The sequence below is a fragment of the Maniola jurtina genome, chromosome 15, assembly GCF_905333055.1.
Source record: "Maniola jurtina chromosome 15, ilManJurt1.1, whole genome shotgun sequence".
Lineage (NCBI taxonomy): Eukaryota > Metazoa > Arthropoda > Insecta > Lepidoptera > Nymphalidae > Maniola > Maniola jurtina.
Window position 1 is genome coordinate 13373577 of NC_060043.1, and position 19685 is coordinate 13393261.

Below are 19685 nucleotides of genomic sequence, written 5' to 3' on the forward strand. Positions count from 1 at the left end.
AATGGCGTAAGATGTGTTTTAAATTTTCACAAAATTTGAAGGTAAATATATCCAAATATTCAGCCGTTAGATTGAAATTAATAGAAGTTTAATCTGCATTCGAAAAAAAAAAAACATAAAATTGTGTGGATATTACCTTTTGAATTTACTTTGCACAACTCAGCATGAAAATCTTATAATTAAATACAGTAATAATTAAGTACAGTGTATAATATCTTGAATTTTGTCAATCTATGGTTGATTTTTTTTTTACATAGATACGAGTCATTGTTACACAAAAATCCTTGCTAGTAAAGTGGACTAAAAAACTGCAAAAACGCACTGGTGCGATAAATTTAACTTTAAAGCCACGTTTACTGTCTTTGTAAGTGCATTTTTCGAAAGCCTGTACTAAAAGCCTGTACTAATAAGCCTCGATAGCTCAACGGTTGAGGAGAGGACTGAATTCCGAAAGGTCGCTGGTTCAAACCCCACCCGTTGCACTATTGTTGTACCCACTCCTGGCACAAGCTTTACGCTTAATTGGAGGGGAAAGATTAGTCATGATTAGCAATGGCTAATATTCTTTTTTTTTTAATCTATTTTTCCTTGACTTAAAAGGTAGAAAAGTAGCTTCTCGCAAAAACGCGTACGCGATGCAATTGCACAGTTTACGACATTTAGGGAACTTTTAACAAAACGTCGAGCCTTCGACGTCCCTGGTAGGCGTCAATTGACGCTACATTGAGGCTACATTTGACGCTAGGTTGCCTTTGAATCGCATATTTTTCTTTGATTTCACGTCACCCACAGCCTATAATTTGACATATCGTCGATTGAGGATCAAACCGAGAGTTCTTTTTTTCTTTGCTTAGAGTTCTCAGTGAAATTGATGTATTATACAATTTTTTAAGAAGAATGCGATGTACTATGTACTTATTTTTCAACAGTATCTATTTATAATTAGTAAATAGAATTAAGTACACAATTCATTGAAAGCACGTATTATAATAATGTTATTGGTATAATAAAATAAAATGCTTTTAAATGTATTTCGCATTATTATTTTGATTCTCCTGTAGGTATAAAACTTCAATAGGACGAGTTAAGTAGTATGAGAACACGTGATACGTAAATATTTACAGTTTTGCGTTTTTCGGTAAAGGAAAATGTCATCAGAAAATTCACTTCCCTTAACAGAGCTCTCTCCGTCACTTACTCCATACAATCGTAGTTCCCATTTCATTTGAATATAAAGCAACCAAAGTCCATGAAATTTTGCAGACATAGTCTAGAAACTAATATCTGTGTCTGTGGTGTTTTAGATTTTTCAAAAAATATGTAGTTTTAAAATTACAGGGGCTCAAAGATTTGTATTTTTCTTTAAAAAAAGGCCCAACTTTGTGCTCGTTTTTCTAGACAACGAAGCAATTTAATGAAATTTGGAAAAACCACAGACCTAGAAAATTTAATGAATATTATGTAGTAAAAAAATTATCGTTATATATTTTATATTGTTATAATTATGTGGGAACTACGAAAACCAGAAATTACACCCAGAAATCTTGAAAATTTCGTGCTGTCTCGATTTGTGCAAGCGGGGTGGTGAAGTGCGGGGGACGACACGTGAAACTGACAGAAACTGACAGTCTAAACACACGGGCCACATTTAGACTGCACCCAACTCCAAACTTGTCGATAGGTCTAACTAAATACACTGGTACATTTCAACTTGCGTTAGACGTATGCGTTACCTACCGTTATGCGTAGACGTTGCCTGTAGATAAAAATATGTCTCATGTTTGCTGGCAATAGCGCATGCATCAAACCCTGCAAGTTGCAACTCTCTTCCAACCTATTCCTCACGCAATACGCACAGCTTTAATATTATAATTTTTGACAATGTATACTATATGTAATGCCATATCACAGGTCACTCTCTGATTTATTGCTAACAATTTACTTCCAAATGCAAAGAAATCTAAGTGTGTTGAATTCACACTGCCCAATACCAGGACCTTAAATGACATAAATTCATTGATAAATAATCATATGTTGAAAATAAAGGAGAACCCCGTGTTTCTCGGTATAATGTTAGATGCAAAGCTTCTATGGAACACCATCTATCAACACTTGATGGTAAACTCAGCTCTGCTGCTTACACTGTTAGAAAAATTCGACAGGTACTGACGTGGAAACTGCAAAAATTGTATATTTTGCTTATTTTCACTGTATTATGTCTTACGGACTCTTGCTATGAGATAAAGCGGTAGATATTGAGAAAAAAATGTATTACAGAAAAGGACAGGACGTGCAATTTATAATTTAAAACCGCGCGCTGCCATACAATAAAAATATAAGGAAATAAGTACCTTATCTATTATCTTATAGTAGCTTCTAAATATATTTACAACTAGCTAATGCCCACAGCTTCGCTCGCGTGGATTTAGGTTTTTAAAAATCCCGATCCTTTCATTTCCCAGAACAAAAGTTGCCTCTCCGTAATAGCCCGTCCCCGGGATGCAACTTGTTTCTGTATCACGTAAGAATATTTAAACGGATGATCCTTTTCAAATCCCGAGGGATCACCAGGATTTAGGAATGCAATTTCTTACAGCATCAGGGTTGAGGTCAACGACAAAGTGTTTACTTGGTATAGATACCTTCAATATCAATTAATAATTGACACTTTTTAAATCCCATTAGCTTTAGTAGTCAGGTCCCCTGCAACATCAGGGTTGAGGAGTTGGAATCCAAATTTTTTATTGAACAATGTCGCAAACTTTCTTTATCGATTAAAAAAACTAGCCAAAATTACGCAGTTAGGTTACCTGCCAAATTTCATGGTTTTGAGTCAACGGGAAGTACCCTAGAGGTTTTCTTGACACACACGACAGACAGAGAGATAGACAACAAAGTGATCCTATAAGAGTTCCGTTTTTCATTTTGAGGTACGAAACCCTAGAAAACGTAGGATCGGCATTCCGAACCAGTGGTAAATTTTTCTGACCATCCAAAAACACTTTGAAGTTTACCTAAAAGTTTACAGGAATAAAAATTTATCATTGTATTCCATTCCATTTCATTCTATTCCATTCTGTTCAAAGATAAATAGATAGTAAAAATATTTGTCACCGAAACAATAATTTACGATACATCGACCAATATCAATTTTACTGATGACAATCTGACTATTACCAAAGTGAACGACTACTATAATATCTATTATATACGACTAACATAATATGTATTATAAATTGTGTGCCGTTTGCATTCTCACTAGGTTCTCATTAAGTTTGTTTTATTTGGTTAAACTTTCTGGCATTTATATTGTTATGACGTTTAATTGGCAAACAGTGTGTTTATTGGCTGAAACTCAAAAATTCAGCCAATCACAACAAAGAAAATATTGTAATAATTATTGATGCAGCTTTCTGTAATTGAAAACAAAATATTTGACATTAACTTGAATGTGACAGTGTTTTCCGAATAGGGTTGCCAGAGGCCCCGTATTTTACTGGTTACCCCGTATTTCAGGATACAGAAACCTGTAATTATGAAAATAAAATACGGGGCTAAGAAAACTAAATATTTTTAGGGTTCCGTAACTCAAAAGCAAAAAAGAACTCTTATAGGATCACTTCGTTGTCTGTCAGTCTATCAGTCTTTCCGTCTGTCCGTCTGTCCATCTGTCCTTCTATCCGTCTGTCATGTGTTCATGAACAAATATTAGTATTTTCAATTTTCAAAGTAAGATAACTACATATATCAAGTGGGTTATCATATGAAAGGGCTTTACCTGTTCATTCTAAAACAGATTTTTATTTATTTTTATGCATATTTTTTTAATAACAGTTTTTGATTTCTCGAGTAAAATGTCGGAAAAAATACCCGAATACGGAACCCTCGGTGCGTGGGTCTGACTCGCACTTGGCCGGTTTTTTACAAATTCAGCAGGAGCTGGCTGGCGAAATCAAACACTGACGTTATGTCCAGTAGAAAGAATATTTTCCTTTTGCGGCAATGCGTAGCCGAAACCCACTCGATATTGATCATGGTCGTAGCCAAGGCGGCGGGGCTTGGTTTGAGGATGTAAGCCTTTTTTTATACAAGTTAGCCCGTGACTTTAATCTTTTCTAGTGGTAAGTGATGATGCAGTCTAATTTCTTGGCCGTTAGGGCCATACTAACCATATAACTAGCCATGACCGAAGCCTCCCACCAGACCAGAAATTTCGAAATGGCGACTGCGCCTGGGAAGCCGTCAAAAACCAAAGCCTAAAATAATACTTACACTATTTCTTGCATTTGCTTACCAATTTTTTTTTGGAAATATATCAAACATTTCGCGCTCACTTCACTCGCGCTTTGAATTTCTATTACTTGGTGTAAACCCCGCAATTTCGTTTGCATGAATTTAGATTTTTAAAAATTCCGTGGGGGATTTTCCGGGCTAAAAAGCCGCCTAAAAAAAATGTCTGGGATGCAAGTTACCTCTGAATAGTAAGTACCAAAATTTTGGTAAAGAAGATGGGCCGTGAAAGGTTAACAAATAGATAGGCAAATAGATATACTGTCGTATTCGTAATATTAGTATGGATAGGAAGCTTTAAAAATAAAATCTTGCTATGGCTACACTCGTTTCCCTTTCATTTTAATTTTTTCTGTATTGAACCAAAAACACTTACGCTCACTGCGCTCGCGCTTTTTTATTGTTGTATTTTATCTCACTGTCAAATTGAAAGGCGAAATTCCACTAACCAGGTAATTAACCCATAAAGTTGAGCGAATGTTTTTTTCCTCATGACAGGATTCAGTTCCGGCCCCAATAAAACCTCTCCCGCAATCGATTCCTGGCTACGGCCATAGTATTGATACTGTGAAGGTGGAATTACAAATTAAATGTAATTTTAAGTTGAAATGAGAAGATTGTATGCATGAAATGTATAACATTTTGCTTTACAACACTAAGAGTTTTTAAAAGCTATTTAAATAAATAAATCTTTTATTTAAAACCACATTGCAAACACAGTTCACCAATCAAGATACGGCAACATACAGAGAAAAAATACAAAACTTATAAATAAACTGAAATATCTAAATAGGCTTTCCATGCATTTCAGAGAGAAACACCGCCTATATATATATATTCTTCAAATACTTCAAAATTTCAAATTTCTTCAAATCTAAACCCCGTATTTTTGATGGTGGTCGCCTGTAAATCAAAAAGAGCCAGGTGGCAACCCTACTTCGACCTAGACAGAATGAAAAATTGTTTTCATTACTCGGTATGCCTACTGCCATAGTGTGACAGAAAGTGTGACGGTAGTTGTGACCTCTGATTGGCCGACTCTCTTTCACTATTTGCTAAAATTGATGATTGCAACAACAATTTTTTCTTTTTTGTAATCGAAAACAGAACACGGACGTCAAACAGGTTGACTAATTGCAATCATTTCTGACCGGCTAACATTGTTCCGCTAGTGGCTCAAACTCACTGTCGCAGCAAGAACATGGTAAATTCAGCCAATCACAGCAATTTGAAATTTGGTTATCACAAATGTACCGATCTAGGAACCGAGAATGCACGAACCAGGGCAGATAGAGATAAGAACAATAATATCATACGTAGGAAATCGACGGGGGATCGTTGGCAAGGATAGCCTTAAGACTGTATGACGCCGGAACATGCGGCAATGCGACATGCTAGATCAGAACATTGGCAGTTATTTTATGCCGAGACAATATCGTATCTCTTGCTACATTTGAATCATTGAACCATGCAGCCCATGCCACAATGTCGCACTATATTGCTCTGGCATAAATGAACCTTTAGCACACTGATGCGTACTCTAATTACCATGTACTGCACTCCGCGTGCGATTGCGTTGTGTACTAAAGGCTAAAATTATCAAGAATACATTTTTAACTCACTTAAGATGTACGGATGTAGATACAAATTAGTTCGCTCGCCCCAAATATAATCTACATGGTTGAACTTGTCCAAAGGCATCACCAAATCACTCACAATATTAGTCAGTCTCCCTCTCAATATTTCTACATCTTTTAATGTCGATAGTCTGTCATTTTTCGCCGATATTAAAGCTATACGCATTTTCACTTTTCCCAAGTCATAAAGAGGAGGTTTTGTAGAGTTGTAAAGTAAGAAATTTTTTGAAAATCCGTAATCATATTTTGCGAATTTTCTTCTGTTATAAACTTGTGCAAGATGCAGTAAATTCTTCAAAGAACTGCTTGAAGGGAAGTGGGAGATCAGTATGGGTAGAAAATCTGGTCCCAGTTCCTCTCTATTGAATCCAGTTAAAGGAAAAAGTAGTGTCTCAACACATATGATGTAGCCGTAAACTGGATTTGCACAGATTTTTTCTAGCAACTGCTTGATTAAACCGGGTCCGAATACTTTGTCGACGTAGTTCTGCTTTCTTAACTCTTTAAAAAATGGTGCTAAATCCAAAATATTCTTCACGGGGGATGGAACGTTATGTAAATAGCATATAGGTGATAATGCTATAAGTAAATTAAGTTTTTCGTTGTACTCTGGTACCGTGGATCCTAGAACGTAGAAGATTGTGTTTCCCAAGGAATGGCCGATTGCATTGAGCTTTTTTGCTCCAGTTTCCTTCAGTACTTTGTCAATTACAGCTCTCAAATCGTAGATGGCTAGTTCGTGGAATGTAAAGTTCCAGAATTTTCTTGAATTTGGGCTTATGTGGATATGTTTTCTGGAATATGTATTCCCTCGACAGTTGCCTATCCAAACGTCATAGCCAGAGTTTGCGAGGGTTATAGGCAAAGATGTGTTGCCCCTAAGTATCCAAGAGTCAGCTGTGCTAAACAGTCCATGCATTAGTAAAACTGGAAGCTTGCTTTTACCAGGCAAACGATAAAGCGTAAGTATGTATCCATCTTCTGTGGTGACATCGTATTTTTCTGCTGGATGCCCGTATTTAGATGACAGATCCGTAAAAAATAATTTCGCGTCTTCTAAAAGAGTTAAAGTCTGAATAATTTGACTTAATATGATGATAGCAATACTGGAATAATTGAATAACATTTTATAAATAAAAACACAGCTAATTTTCGTTTAAAATTGCGACCTTTGCATTGAGCATGGCGAATATTTTTACATTTTTTATCACTACCGGTTACGGTTGACTTTATTCAACTGACTTGCGTATAAAGATCTGCTAGTAACTAAATAAAATGATATGAGTCTGAAAGGGCCAAAACACACAACCAATCTGTTCCAATCAATCAATCAGCCTATATGAGTCCACTGGATATAGGACATAGGCCTTCCCGAGGACAAAAACAAAATACACTTCTGAATGTAAGTAACATCATCAGCATCATCAGCCTGTGGAGGTCCACTGTTGGACATAACCCTTCCCTTAAGAGCGCCACCACACCCGGTCCTTAGCCTTCCCGCCAGCCGCTTTATATCGTCAGTCCATCGTGCTAGAGGGCGTTCCACACTACGCTTGCTTATACAGAGTCTCCACTCAAGGACTTTCCGGCTCCAACGGCCATCGCCTCTACGACAGGTATGGCCTGTCCACTGCCACTTCAGCTTGCTAATAGTTTGGGCTATGTCAGTGACCTTGGTTCTCCTGCGGATCTCCTCATTTCGGATCTCATCCCTCAGGGAGACCCCTAACATAGCCCTTTCCATAGCTCGCTGAGCGACTTTGAATTTGTGGACAAGACATACACACATCTTTGAGAACACTATGAAAAACTGTCAGGTAAGGATATGCAGTATCATAATATGTGTGTTTTCGCCCTTAATTTGCGGAAATATAGGTATCTGATTATAGGGAGGTAATATATAAAATGCCTAAGTATTTATTTATGTACACAGTCGACACAGAGCAAGGGAATAAATAGACAGTCCTTGAAATTAACCAGTTATTGCAACATGCAGGAACCTATACTAATGTTATTAAGTATAATTCATTCATGAGGTGGAAATATTTACTTTATCTAGTTATTAGGGTTCCGTACCTGAAAAGGATACTAATGTTATTAAGTATAATTCATTCATGAGGTGGAAATATTTACTTTATCTAGTTATTAGGGTTCCGTACCTGAAAAGGAAAAAAGTTACTCTTATAGGATCACTTCGTTGTCTGTCTGTGTCTGTCTGTCAAGAAACCTATAGGGTACTTCCTGTTGACCTAGAATCATGAAATTTGGCAGGCAGGGTACCTAGATCTTATAGCACAAGTACAGGAAGAAATCTGAAAACCGCGAATTTATGGTTACACCATTAAAAAAAATTAAAACGTGTTTCAATTTTCAAAGTAAGAAAAAACCACATCTAGGTACTACCTATTCCAACTATCTAGATTTATTGTTTTATTCGTAAACGATTTTTTTAATGTGGAAAATTACAAAAAGTAAATGTTTCGTTTTGTAGCATGTCGTATTGTCGCATGTTGTTGCTCTGGCGTGAAGTATCGCTGCCAATAATAGCGCGCGTCCGTCCGCTATGCTTGTTGCCTGCGCGCCATGATACGAATAATTGATTGATTGATACGAAAAATTGATTTGCGAATAGTGATTCGCGCGAACAAATTGCAGTGTTTATTTATTGCTTAACTGTTTAAGCTTCTATAACTGCATCTGAACGTGAATTTTGTAGTTCCGTACCTCAAAAGGAAAAACGGAACCCTTATAGGATCATTTTGCTGTCTGTCCGACTGTCGTGTCTGTCAAAAAAACCTATAGGATACTTCCCGGTGATCGGGAATCATGAAATTTGGCAGTTAGGTGGCTCTTTATAGCTCAGGTAAAGGAATGAATCCGAAAGCAGAGAATTTGTGGTTACAACACAAAAAAAAATTAAAATGTGTTCACGAAAAAATTAATTTACTACATCACATATAAATGGCGCAGTTGTCATTAACTTGCCGTGTTGCATATAAAAATATTAAAATATCTTGTACGATGGTACGGAACTATAGATATGTACGTGTAACGCACTGAGCACTAAGTAACCTTATGACTGGCGGGTAGGTAGGTACGTCAAGGTACGTGCGACAACTACAGTGAAACACTTATTAAGGTAAATCACGTTTATTCAACACACAACAATATTTCTAATTACACTTAATACTTTACTAATTCACTACACTTAATTTCACTTAAGAGTCCACTGTTCAGTTCTCAGCACTTTTCACTGTTAAGAGTATACACACACACACTGTCCCGTCGCCGAAAACGTCCGCTTATATAGTATTCCGAGGCTCCGTCTGTCCTTTGCTTTCGTATAAGCCTATCTCTTTCTCCGACTTTTCTGGACACCTCGAGTGGGTCATAAAAACCCGCAGACAATAGATGTTTACGTTTCTGGAGTGATTTCGACTCTGGCCTATTGTTCTTTTCGGCGTAAACAGACAGTCCTTTGTTTTGACGCACTTATTTTGAACGTGTATTTTCTCGAAGTAAATTAATAGAGAATCATCGCGAACAATCTCCCCGCGGTGCCAAAGCACCTTCTCACGTTTAAAGCGATGATTCTGTAGGAACCACCACGATGACTCGACGGCTAGGACGTCTTGGCATTCCTCCGGTAGTTTGCGCGTCTGTAATTCGCGTTCTTCCTTGTTTCTATTATTGTTCGTCCTTTCTTCCTCTGGGTTTGAGTTTGGTTTCCATTTCTCTTCCTTCTGCTTGGCGGCGTTGACGGTATTATTCTTCCTTTGTCTTGTCGCCTTCTTTCTTTCTTTTCTAGATTTTCATTTGCTTTTTTAAATCTTCTCACAGGCCATTCATCTTCGTTTTTGCGCAAGAAAGAAGGGCCTTGGAACCATCTTGCTGCTTGGTTGAAGTCATTTGGCGTCCCTCTCGTCGCATCGTCGGCTGGATTTTCTTTAGTAGGCACCCACCGCCATTCTCCAACGTTTGTCAATTCCTCGATTTCAGCCAGCCGGTGAGCTACGAAGGTTTTAAATTTTTGAGGATCAGATTTAATCCATTGCAACACTGTACTTGAGTCGGTCCAATATGCTTTCTTTAGCACACGTAGATCCATTTCGCGTTCTATTGTCGCTGCTAACCTTGTCCCTAGTAAGGCGGCCTGCAGTTCTAGCCTTGGAATCGAAATGGGTTTCGTCGGTGCGACCCTTGCTTTCCCTGCAATTAGCGTAACGTGTATCTTCCCATCAGATCCTATAGTCCGCCAATACACGGCTGCGGCATAAGCTTCTTCGCTTGCGTCTGTAAAGGTATGTAATTCTCCTTCTTGTGAGTACGGTGAGATACATCTTGCGATTTTTAATTCTCTTAGAGTGGATACTTCTTCCAAATACTTCAACCATAACTTCACTTGATCTTCGTGAATTTTTTCATCCCAGTCAATTTTCGTTCTCCAAATATCTTGAATTAATTTCTTCCCCTGAATTAATACAGGTGTCGCAAATCCCAAAGGGTCAAATGTTGACATGACAACGCTCATTACTTCTCGTTTGGTGGGAATTTTCCTCCCATTCATGAGTTCTTCCGAGGTATTTCGTAAACCAACATTAAAAGCCAATGCATCTTCTTTTACCAACCATCTTAAACCAAGAGTTTTTTCTTCTTTCGTGAGTTCTAAAGAATCATTCTGTATGTTTTCTCTGAATTCCTCAATTACTCTCGCATCGTTGCTAGCCCAGCCTTTCAAGTGAAAACTTGCCTTTTCATGAATTTCTTTCACTTTTGCTGCCGTTTGCTTTGCTTCTTCAGTGGTCCTGAAACTTTGCAGGTAATCGTCCATATAATGGTTCTTTTCAATTGCTTTCACTGCTTCAGGGAAAGATTTTCCGTATTCCTTAGCGTTTTTATTCATGACGTATATGGCGGTCGCTGGAGATGATGCAGCTCCAAAGATTACCGAAGTCATCCGATATTCTTCAGGTTTCTTTTTTCTATCTTCTCCACGCCATAAGAATCTAAGGCTGTCTCTATCCGCTTCTCTTATCTTTATCCTGAGAAACATTTCTTGAACATCGGCCACCACTGCTACTGGACCCTCTCTGAATCGTAACAATACTCCAAACAGAGATTGAAGTAAATCCGGTCCTGCTAGTAGCGCATCATTAAGGCTTTTACCTTCAAATTTTGCCGCCGCATCGAACACTATTCTTGGCTTCTTCTTGATTGGATGAACGACTGCAAAATGAGGAAGATAAAAGGTTCTTCCGCTAGTGGTATTTTCTGGGGCCTTTTCTGCGTAACCCTTTTCCAACAACTTCTCTATTTGCGTTGTATAAGATTCTTTTAATGCATCATCTCGGCCTAGTTTCTTTTCAATATTCATAAGTCGTCGAAGAGCTTGATGGTAATTGTTCGGTAGAGTTTCATCTTCTTTTTTCCATAAGAGTCCTGTTTCGTATTGATCACTTGGTAGTTTCTTCGTGGTACTCTCTAGAACTTCTAAGGCTCTTCGGTCACTGTCATTACTCGGCAAATTAGGTTGTGTTCCCAAAGACTCCAGTTTGAAGTGTTCTCTGACGATTTCTTCTATGTCATCTTCCTTAGTTCGGCAATGGTTAACGAAGTTAACTACGGCATTAGCACTTGTATCAAATCCATGCAGAACCCATCCTAGTCTTGTAAGTGATGCCACTGGTTTGGTGGCCTTTCCTTTTAATAGTTTCCTTGTGACAATCAATTCCCAATAGTCCTGTCCTATAAGAAGCTGAGGCTTTTCACCGGTGTAAACGAGTTCTTTTCTGATTTTTACTAAATGAGGACAATTGTTTATTACGTCTGTATCAACTTCTTGTTCTGACAACTTCAAATCGTCCATTGTCCTGGCTTCCATTGTCATTATTTCTCTACTGTTGACGCCTTTTATTTTCAATTTGACCTTCAAAGAGTTATTCTTCTTCAATTCTTTTCCACCAACCGTTTCTATTGTCAATGGTTCTCTCTTTCCTTCAACTCCAATCTTCTCTGCAATCGAGGAATCTACCAGTGTAATTGTAGATCCTTCATCTAACAATGCTAATACTCGGACTTTTCCTTTTGGGCCATATAGGTTCACTGGCACCATCTTCAGATACACCTTTCCTTTAGTCACTGTGGTATTGATGGATACAATTTTCTCTTCTGGTTCATTATCAGAATAGTAATCATCTTCATCGTGATATGTTTCATCTTCGTAGTCGACATTGTTGCACGACTCGTTCTTCTGCTGGACTGCAGCTGGTGCGGGTCTTTCAGAATGAAGAGCTACATGGTGGTATCTCCTGCATCTCCTACAGGGTGGAGCCTTGCAGTCCAGTCTCTGGTGTCTGTAACGAAGGCACTTGAAACATATCTTAGCTTTCTTCGCAATTTCCCATCGTTCATCTACGCTTGCTTCTCTGAATTTCTTGCATTCTAATAGGCCATGATTCTCATCACATAAGTTACATGCACTCTTAACTGTGCGAATGGCTATTTCTTGACTCGTCGACGGTGATTCTTGTTTTCTCTCTTCTGGCTCTAACATAGCGTGAACTGTCCTTCCCATGTTTGCATATTGCGGCTTTATGGTGTCAATAATTTCAGGTGGAGCGAAAACTCCATAGTTCTGTACTTCTTCGGTAAGGAATAAATCAATTATTTCTAGGTCGGCTATTTCTGTATCTCTGTATCGGCTATAAAAGGCAACGTATCTATCGAACATGTTCACTGACATTTTTTCCCTTATGCACTTGGAAGTTTCTGGTGAGTGAAGATACTGTGGTTTCTTCAAGGTTTTGATGACAGAAATAGAGGCCTTTACCTGGCTGGCCAATAATTTCGCTCGAGCCAGCTTTTCAAGAGCTTTAGCGGATTCATACTCCCTCTGCGCTAACTCCTTTTCAATTTCCGACCTCTTTTTCCTCGGCAACGAGTGCGCGTTATCCGCACGCGTAGACTTATAAGGGTTCAAAGAAGTCCTTCGTACGTCCAACGCTTGTTGACGTGATTCCTTAATTTTGTCTTTTATACTGAATGATCCAGAAGGCTCAACATTCGGTGAAACGTCGATAGTACCAGAAGTGAATACCGGAATGCCCCCCTCTGTGGGGGCAGGGTCTGTATTCCCCCTGATTACGTCCCCGACCTGTTGCACCGGGGACCCCACTGCTCTGACGTTCACACAGGGCGGAGGCGTCCTTAGCGTAGATTGACTGGTAGTGGACGTGTCTGTAGACTCGACTGGTATACTTACAGTCACATCTCTCGCCATGGTTTCCGCCATAATCCTTGAGCGTGATTCTGATCTTGTCGTCGGCATCCTCACCTGATTTACCTACTACAGTAACCCGATCCGGCTCTTCGAAGGACCAATTGTAACGCACTGAGCACTAAGTAACCTTATGACTGGCGGGTAGGTAGGTACGTCAAGGTACGTGCGACAACTACAGTGAAACACTTATTAAGGTAAATCACGTTTATTCAACACACAACAATATTTCTAATTACACTTAATACTTTACTAATTCACTACACTTAATTTCACTTAAGAGTCCACTGTTCAGTTCTCAGCACTTTTCACTGTTAAGAGTATACACACACACACTGTCCCGTCGCCGAAAACGTCCGCTTATATAGTATTCCGAGGCTCCGTCTGTCCTTTGCTTTCGTATAAGCCTATCTCTTTCTCCGACTTTTCTGGACACCTCGAGTGGGTCATAAAAACCCGCAGACAATAGATGTTTACGTTTCTGGAGTGATTTCGACTCTGGCCTATTGTTCTTTTCGGCGTAAACAGACAGTCCTTTGTTTTGACGCACTTATTTTGAACGTGTATTTTCTCGAAGTAAATTAATAGAGAATCATCGCGAACAGTACGGAACCCTTCGTATTCGAGTCCGACTCGCTCTTGACCAGTTTTTAGGGTTCCGTACCTCAAAAGGAAAAATGGAACCCATATAGGATCACTTTGTTGTCTGTCTGTCTGTCTGTCCGTCCGTCGGTCTGTCCGTCCGTCCGCCCATCCGTTCGTCCGTCCGTCGTCTCTGTCAAGAAACCTATAGGGTACTTCCCGTTGACCTAGAATCATGAAATTTGGCAGGTAGGTAGGTGGGTTTTTATTCCAATAAGTTTGCAGTCGAAATGCAGTATGGAGTCTATGGATCCGTAGATGTAGCAAGATAAATTATAATTTTTATTAGTTAGCCGTTAGGAGCTTGGAACAAGAGGAACCTAGGAATAGAGTTCTTTATCGTTGTCATTTACCAGGGAGATAGCAAAATGGTCTTAGGAAAATTTGTGAGCGAATAAAAAGGAATATTTCGTATTATAGACTACAAGTAGGTATATACCTATAACAGGTAAGTAGGTAGGTATAGTAACAGGTAAGTATCTTAAATTATTTATTAATCGTCACTTATAATAACAATATTACATTAAAGCTAGGACTCACTATATTGTTCCAATATTTTAAAAATAAAGGGGTATAAATAAACGTCCATATGCGCTCCCCAAATATCGTCCAAGTGATTGAACTCCTCGCGCGGAGACACCTCGTAGCTCACCACATTCGGCAGCTTCCTCCTCAAAGTTTCAACGTCCTCTACCTCAGATAATTTGTCATTTCTTCCCACAGTAATAGCAACGGGCATAGTCACCTTCTTCAAATCATATTCAGGTGGTACAGAAGAATTATACACTCTTCTATTCCTCAGGAATCCATAATCATACTGAGCGAATACTTTTCTATTATGCAATTGTGCCAAATGGAGGACATTCTTCAAGGAACAACTCGAAGGAAAATGAGGATACGCAATTCTTGCAAATTCTGGGGAGATCTCTTCGGGATCACGCCCGATAAATGTGAATAAAACTTCTTCGACACATAGCTTGTATCCTACAACTGGTAAAGTACAAAATTGCTCCACGATACTCCTTGTTGGTTCGTCAAACAATTCGTGCACGTTTAACTTGTTCAAAATTTCTCCTAATACGGGAACGAATTTTGCAATCGTGCTTGAAAGTGGTTGAATATGGTTCAAGTAGCAAATAGGTGCTAGTGCAATGAAGACGTTTATTCTCGCATTGTACTCCGGCCTGATGGAACCTAGGACGTAGAATAAAGTGGTGCCGAGGGAATGGCCTATCGTATTGAGCTGTTTTACACCAGTTTTTTGGATAACTGTATCAATGGTTGCTGATAAGTCGTAAACTCCCATTTCGTGGAAGGAAAAGTTCCAAAAAGCTGGGTCGTGGTCAGGATCGAGGTAGACATGACGTCTAGAATATCTGTTCCCTCGGCTATTGCCTACCCAAACGTCGTATCCAGAATTTGCTAAAACTATCGGTAGGGAGATATTCCCTCTAAGCATCCATATATCCGAGGTCCCGAACACTCCATGCATGAGCAATACTGGAACCTCTTTACTGCCTGGTAGATGGTACAAGGCGAGTATATAACCATCTTCAGTAATAACTTCATATTTCTGGGCAGGGTGTCCGTATTTGACGGCCAATTCTTCAAAATACAATTGGGCATCTTCGGACTCAATTTCTGGTGAAGAAGTTGATACTACCTGACTGAAAATCACTGCACAAGCACTTAGTAAATTAATAAACTTCATTTTTTGAGGAAAAAAATTTCGAGCACAAGTGTTATTTTCCTGAAAATCACTACAACTAACCAATAAATAGATTTTAACGATAGTTCGAATCCATGTGCGAAGGTTTTTGCGTTTAAACTTTAACCACAATAAAACTGACATTCAGGATGTTCCGCACACTATTTTTAAGATGGTAAGATCTTCGGAGATACGCTTTACACAGTTTCTTGTGTAACAAAACTCTGAACTAAAATATTTTGATCAAGTCTCTAGAGAAAACTTTTTTAATGTCAACATTGGATTTAGCAACCACTTATAACTCTCTAAGACAAAATAAGGGTTCTAAACGCGCCCTGGCCTGAGAAGGAGCGTACAACAAACTCAGCCAGTAAATTCAATCTACAGATAAGTAGTACCTTATTTGGGCGGTTCTTATAATGGATAACTTATTTTATGGAACCCTAAAAATCTTTGAAGGGAACATCTTGTATTTAGGTGATAAACTGCTAATTTGATTAATTAGGTAGGTACCTACGCTAATATTATATAAGAGAAGTTTTCCTAGCGCGCTCACCAGCGCTTCATACAAACGTCGTTTGGTTCTCATTTGAACCAACGTAACTGAATAAAATTTTGTAGACACATCCTAGAAATATAGTCCTTAATCTAAGCTAAAAACTGCATCATTCGTCAAATTCTTGAAAAGCCGGGAACGCATATATGCGGTTGCTCTGGCGCCGCAGATGTCCATGGGTGGCGCTAATCACTTAACATCAGGTGATCCACCTACTCGTTTATTATTTATTTTAAATTTTTTTTAAACTAGGAAATATCTAAACGCTTAGACTTTACCTAGGTGCCAATTTCAAAATAGGCATTTCTGGATTGTGATGTTCTTTTAGAAAAATAATAAGTTGCTAATTTTTACTGTCCACACACAGCCTATGCTAATCAACCTTGGTGCAATGCTGTGTTGAATTTGATACTATTGAGTATCGATTACAGTGGCGCAGCGATCTGAGCACCTATACTCGCCTTAATCTCGAAGTATAATAGGTTCGTTTTTCGCGTGGATCAATTTCATTTTTTCTAGCGCAGTTGCTGTCGTTCTTCATCATCATCGTCATCGCCAACCTATAGACGGATAAAGTTAGGTTATTTGTCCGCCTCAGAGCCACTCTGCTGGCGAGAGCTATGTTTGGAGTCCTCTACGTGATCAAATCCGAAATGAGGAGATCCTACCTAAGTATATTGAATTAACATGAAGGCTACATTTTATCCCGGAAAATTCAAAAGTTCCCGCAGAAATAACTATAGCCGAATCCCACGTGGATAAACTAAATGTACCTTCTTAGGAAGCTACAATAATAACGAAGATGTACGAATATGCTAGGTACTTTTGATACCGCAAAATCAAATTATTCTCGCGAGATTTCAAAAAAATCTGTAATCGCTTGGTGACGTATGTTGCGGTTACCGGTAGGTTTGTAACTGGTAACTAGTCACCATATATTATATTATATTGAGTATTCAGATTTATATCCAGGTAGTTTAGGTGCAAAAAATAAAAAAAATAACTCTAATTAAAGTATTATTTATTTTTAAATTATTCATTTTAATCACAGTTCGTCAATACTTACAACTAATAAATTTAATTTAATTTCATCTTTACATTAACAGTTTTTTCATTAAATATAGGATGATATCATAAAGCCCGACGCAAACGGGCTACTCACATACACGTGGCTGGAGGCGACTAGTGTGGTTAGCAAGCGATTTTTTAACTCACCAATTCTGGTAGAATTCGAACGTCAAAAAACCTCAGGGTTAAATTGACCATAAAGATTAATAATTTAAAGTCAAAAATTCAGTACCTCTGATTTCAATTTCACAAGCTTTCTGCTCAGAGCTTTATCACAACACTGTTATGGTCCATTTTACTATGATGCTTAAGTGTTTCAGCGCTCGAATTCTATCAACATTGGTCCTTACCTAGGGGTCACTGCTTTGCAAAATTAGATTGATTTGACCGACGTTAACCGCGCACTCCCAGTTTTTTATTAAATAATAATGCCGGCTATTGTCGTGCGCATCATGCAATAATAACATTCAGAAAAGCATAAAAAAATTACAGAGTTACGTTTCAGAACAGTCGGATAGGATCTGTTTCAATATTCAGGCGCATTTTTGTGGACGAATTTAATAATGGAATATTATATATCTATATTTTTACAACATAGTGGTTTCTGTATATTTAGTAGTCAGGTCCTGTGCCAACTAGCACAAGGTCTTGGTGAAACCCTCTTGTTTCATATTATAGATACTTACTTAAATTATTATTCTAATGGACGGACGCTTAGATTTTTTTTTGAAATTGTAATCGCATACATCCTATATTTGTTTGTCAGACAAATCACAAAATTCAGCATAAAGCAGTCGACATCTTATAAAATCTATCTCAAATAAAAGTCAGTTGTCTGCGTGAACTCTAAGTATAAGAAAAAAGTAGCGTCAATAAATGTTTTAAGTTAAAATATACAAAATGAACCTATAAATATTATGAAATAATATACCTACTTACATATAAATTAAATAATGTCTTAAATTATTAATTACCTTCTAATGTATCTACTTTTGCTAGTTTTTCTCACTCTGTAACCTATACCTACTGGTCGCTGATAAAGTCACATATAAGTAAATATTTATTTATTTTTGTATACTTATATCTAGCTATATAGTTAATTTAAATTTTTTCAATCAACAGTTATTAAGGTATTTTGGTTATATGTAAATCAAAATCATATTTATAGACTACCTGCGTCTTTTCTATTAAAATTTTATTTTTTTATTACCTACTAGAAAAGAGCCTGTGAGGTCCGGACTCCAGACCTTCTTTATTTTACAGTAGTGTATGTGTTAGCATTCAAGTTGTATTTTCTTTGACGAAAGATTTTACACACCTTTTGTCTTGATTCCTAACTTAAGTCTGAACTAAGTCAAAGTGGGCTCTGTAGATTTCAGCCTAGTCTGTACTAGCGATGGACAATTCATTCAAATAACAAATGCACAATCGAAAAACAATCGGTTATTTTCGATGGCTCGACTTTTTCCTAGCGCGCGGGCCTGGAACGAATGTATCGAAAATAGAATACGATTGCGCAATTGATTGACTGAATTGATTTATTCGTTCCAGACTGTGCACCCCGCATTATGAATCGAACAATTGAACAATCGATTGTTTTTGTCGAAACGAGTAAATCGACAGTCGATTGTTCAATTATTCGGTTCATTCGATTGTTTTATTCGCAACAATCGCCCATCGCTAGTCCGTACACGTCCTAAAACGATCGGCTCGATGCCTTCAGTTCCGCGTATTACAGTTGACATTTTCAGCCTCAGAGCTGAGTGAATTGCTTTTCGTTCTCGATCTTCCCGTTGGCCTTCATCGCGAGGTTGGCTTCGTTGCGCCGCAGAGAACTGTTCCAGATGCCGTACGTGAAGTATATCGTGTAACCTGGTGAAAGAAAACATACATTTTTTTTAAAAAGAATATTATCCATGCTAATTATGACTAATACTCCCCTTTCCCCTTCAATTAGGTAAGCGTAAAGATTGTGCCAGGAGTGGGCACGACAATAGTGCAACGGGTGGGGTTTGAACCGCCGACCTTTTGGAATTCAGTCCGCTCCTCAATCGTTGAGCTATCGAGGCTCTAAAGGCTACATTACATACAGCGTGGTTGATAAATCATAATGTAATATGACAAATGAGTTACAGTACTACTACTTTTATAACACTGGAATTTATAGTCAAGATAGAGGCCGGGCATGAATCATGCCCCTGTCATGGACGGGAACATGTTCTAACCTAATCTAACCTAGATTTTGGCAAATAAAGTATTGATATATGTATTAATAGTGCGCAATTGAAGGACTTAGTTCCATGCATCGCCTTGAATGCAACGTCTTGAACACGTGTTTGGAAGAATAGTTTGCGTTGCAAACCCGTGGGCGATTGGAGGACGCGTGCCTTAAATTGAACACGGGTTTGGAAAAGGAGTTAGCAAAACAAACCCGGGCGTGTTTTAAGGCCGTTTTACATTTTTGTGTACAGAAGGAGGCAGCTTCTTCTGTACACAAAAATGTAAATA

General features: G+C 38.3%; 4 protein-coding genes across 5 annotated transcripts in view; all 4 read right to left on the bottom strand.

Moving 5' to 3' along the window:
• Positions 1-5648: 5648 nt before the first annotated feature.
• LOC123872261 (lipase member K-like) lies at positions 5649-7188 on the bottom strand. Its single transcript, XM_045916430.1, has one exon. It carries the CDS (start codon positions 7051-7053, stop codon positions 5890-5892), a length of 1164 nt encoding a protein of 387 aa, XP_045772386.1. The 5' UTR covers positions 7054-7188; the 3' UTR covers positions 5649-5889.
• A 2361-nt stretch (positions 7189-9549) lies between these two features.
• On the bottom strand, positions 9550-13206 carry LOC123872620. Its single transcript, XM_045917002.1, has one exon. The coding sequence runs from the start codon at positions 13204-13206 to the stop codon at positions 9550-9552; it is 3657 nt and encodes a 1218-aa protein (XP_045772958.1).
• Positions 13207-14374: 1168 nt separating this feature from the next.
• LOC123872621 (lipase 1-like) lies at positions 14375-15556 on the bottom strand. Its single transcript, XM_045917003.1, has one exon. It carries the CDS (start codon positions 15554-15556, stop codon positions 14375-14377), a length of 1182 nt encoding a protein of 393 aa, XP_045772959.1.
• A 1557-nt stretch (positions 15557-17113) lies between these two features.
• LOC123872541 (cationic amino acid transporter 3) overlaps positions 17114-19685 on the bottom strand; it is a 33951-nt gene continuing 31379 nt past the window's right edge. For both annotated transcript variants that reach the window (XM_045916865.1, XM_045916864.1), the window contains exon 11: positions 17114-19049. In XM_045916865.1, the coding sequence (XP_045772821.1) occupies positions 18931-19049 (119 nt within the window). In that variant the 3' untranslated portion in view covers positions 17114-18930. The remainder of the gene's footprint in view (positions 19050-19685) is intronic.

Bases quoted from the DNA above. Each gene is read 5' to 3' on its own strand.
- LOC123872261 (XM_045916430.1), bottom strand. From the start codon at position 7,053: ATGTTATTCAATTATTCCAGTATTGCTATCATCATATTAAGTCAAATT.
- LOC123872620 (XM_045917002.1), bottom strand. From the start codon at position 13,206: ATGGCGAGAGATGTGACTGTAAGTATACCAGTCGAGTCTACAGACACG.
- LOC123872621 (XM_045917003.1), bottom strand. From the start codon at position 15,556: ATGAAGTTTATTAATTTACTAAGTGCTTGTGCAGTGATTTTCAGTCAG.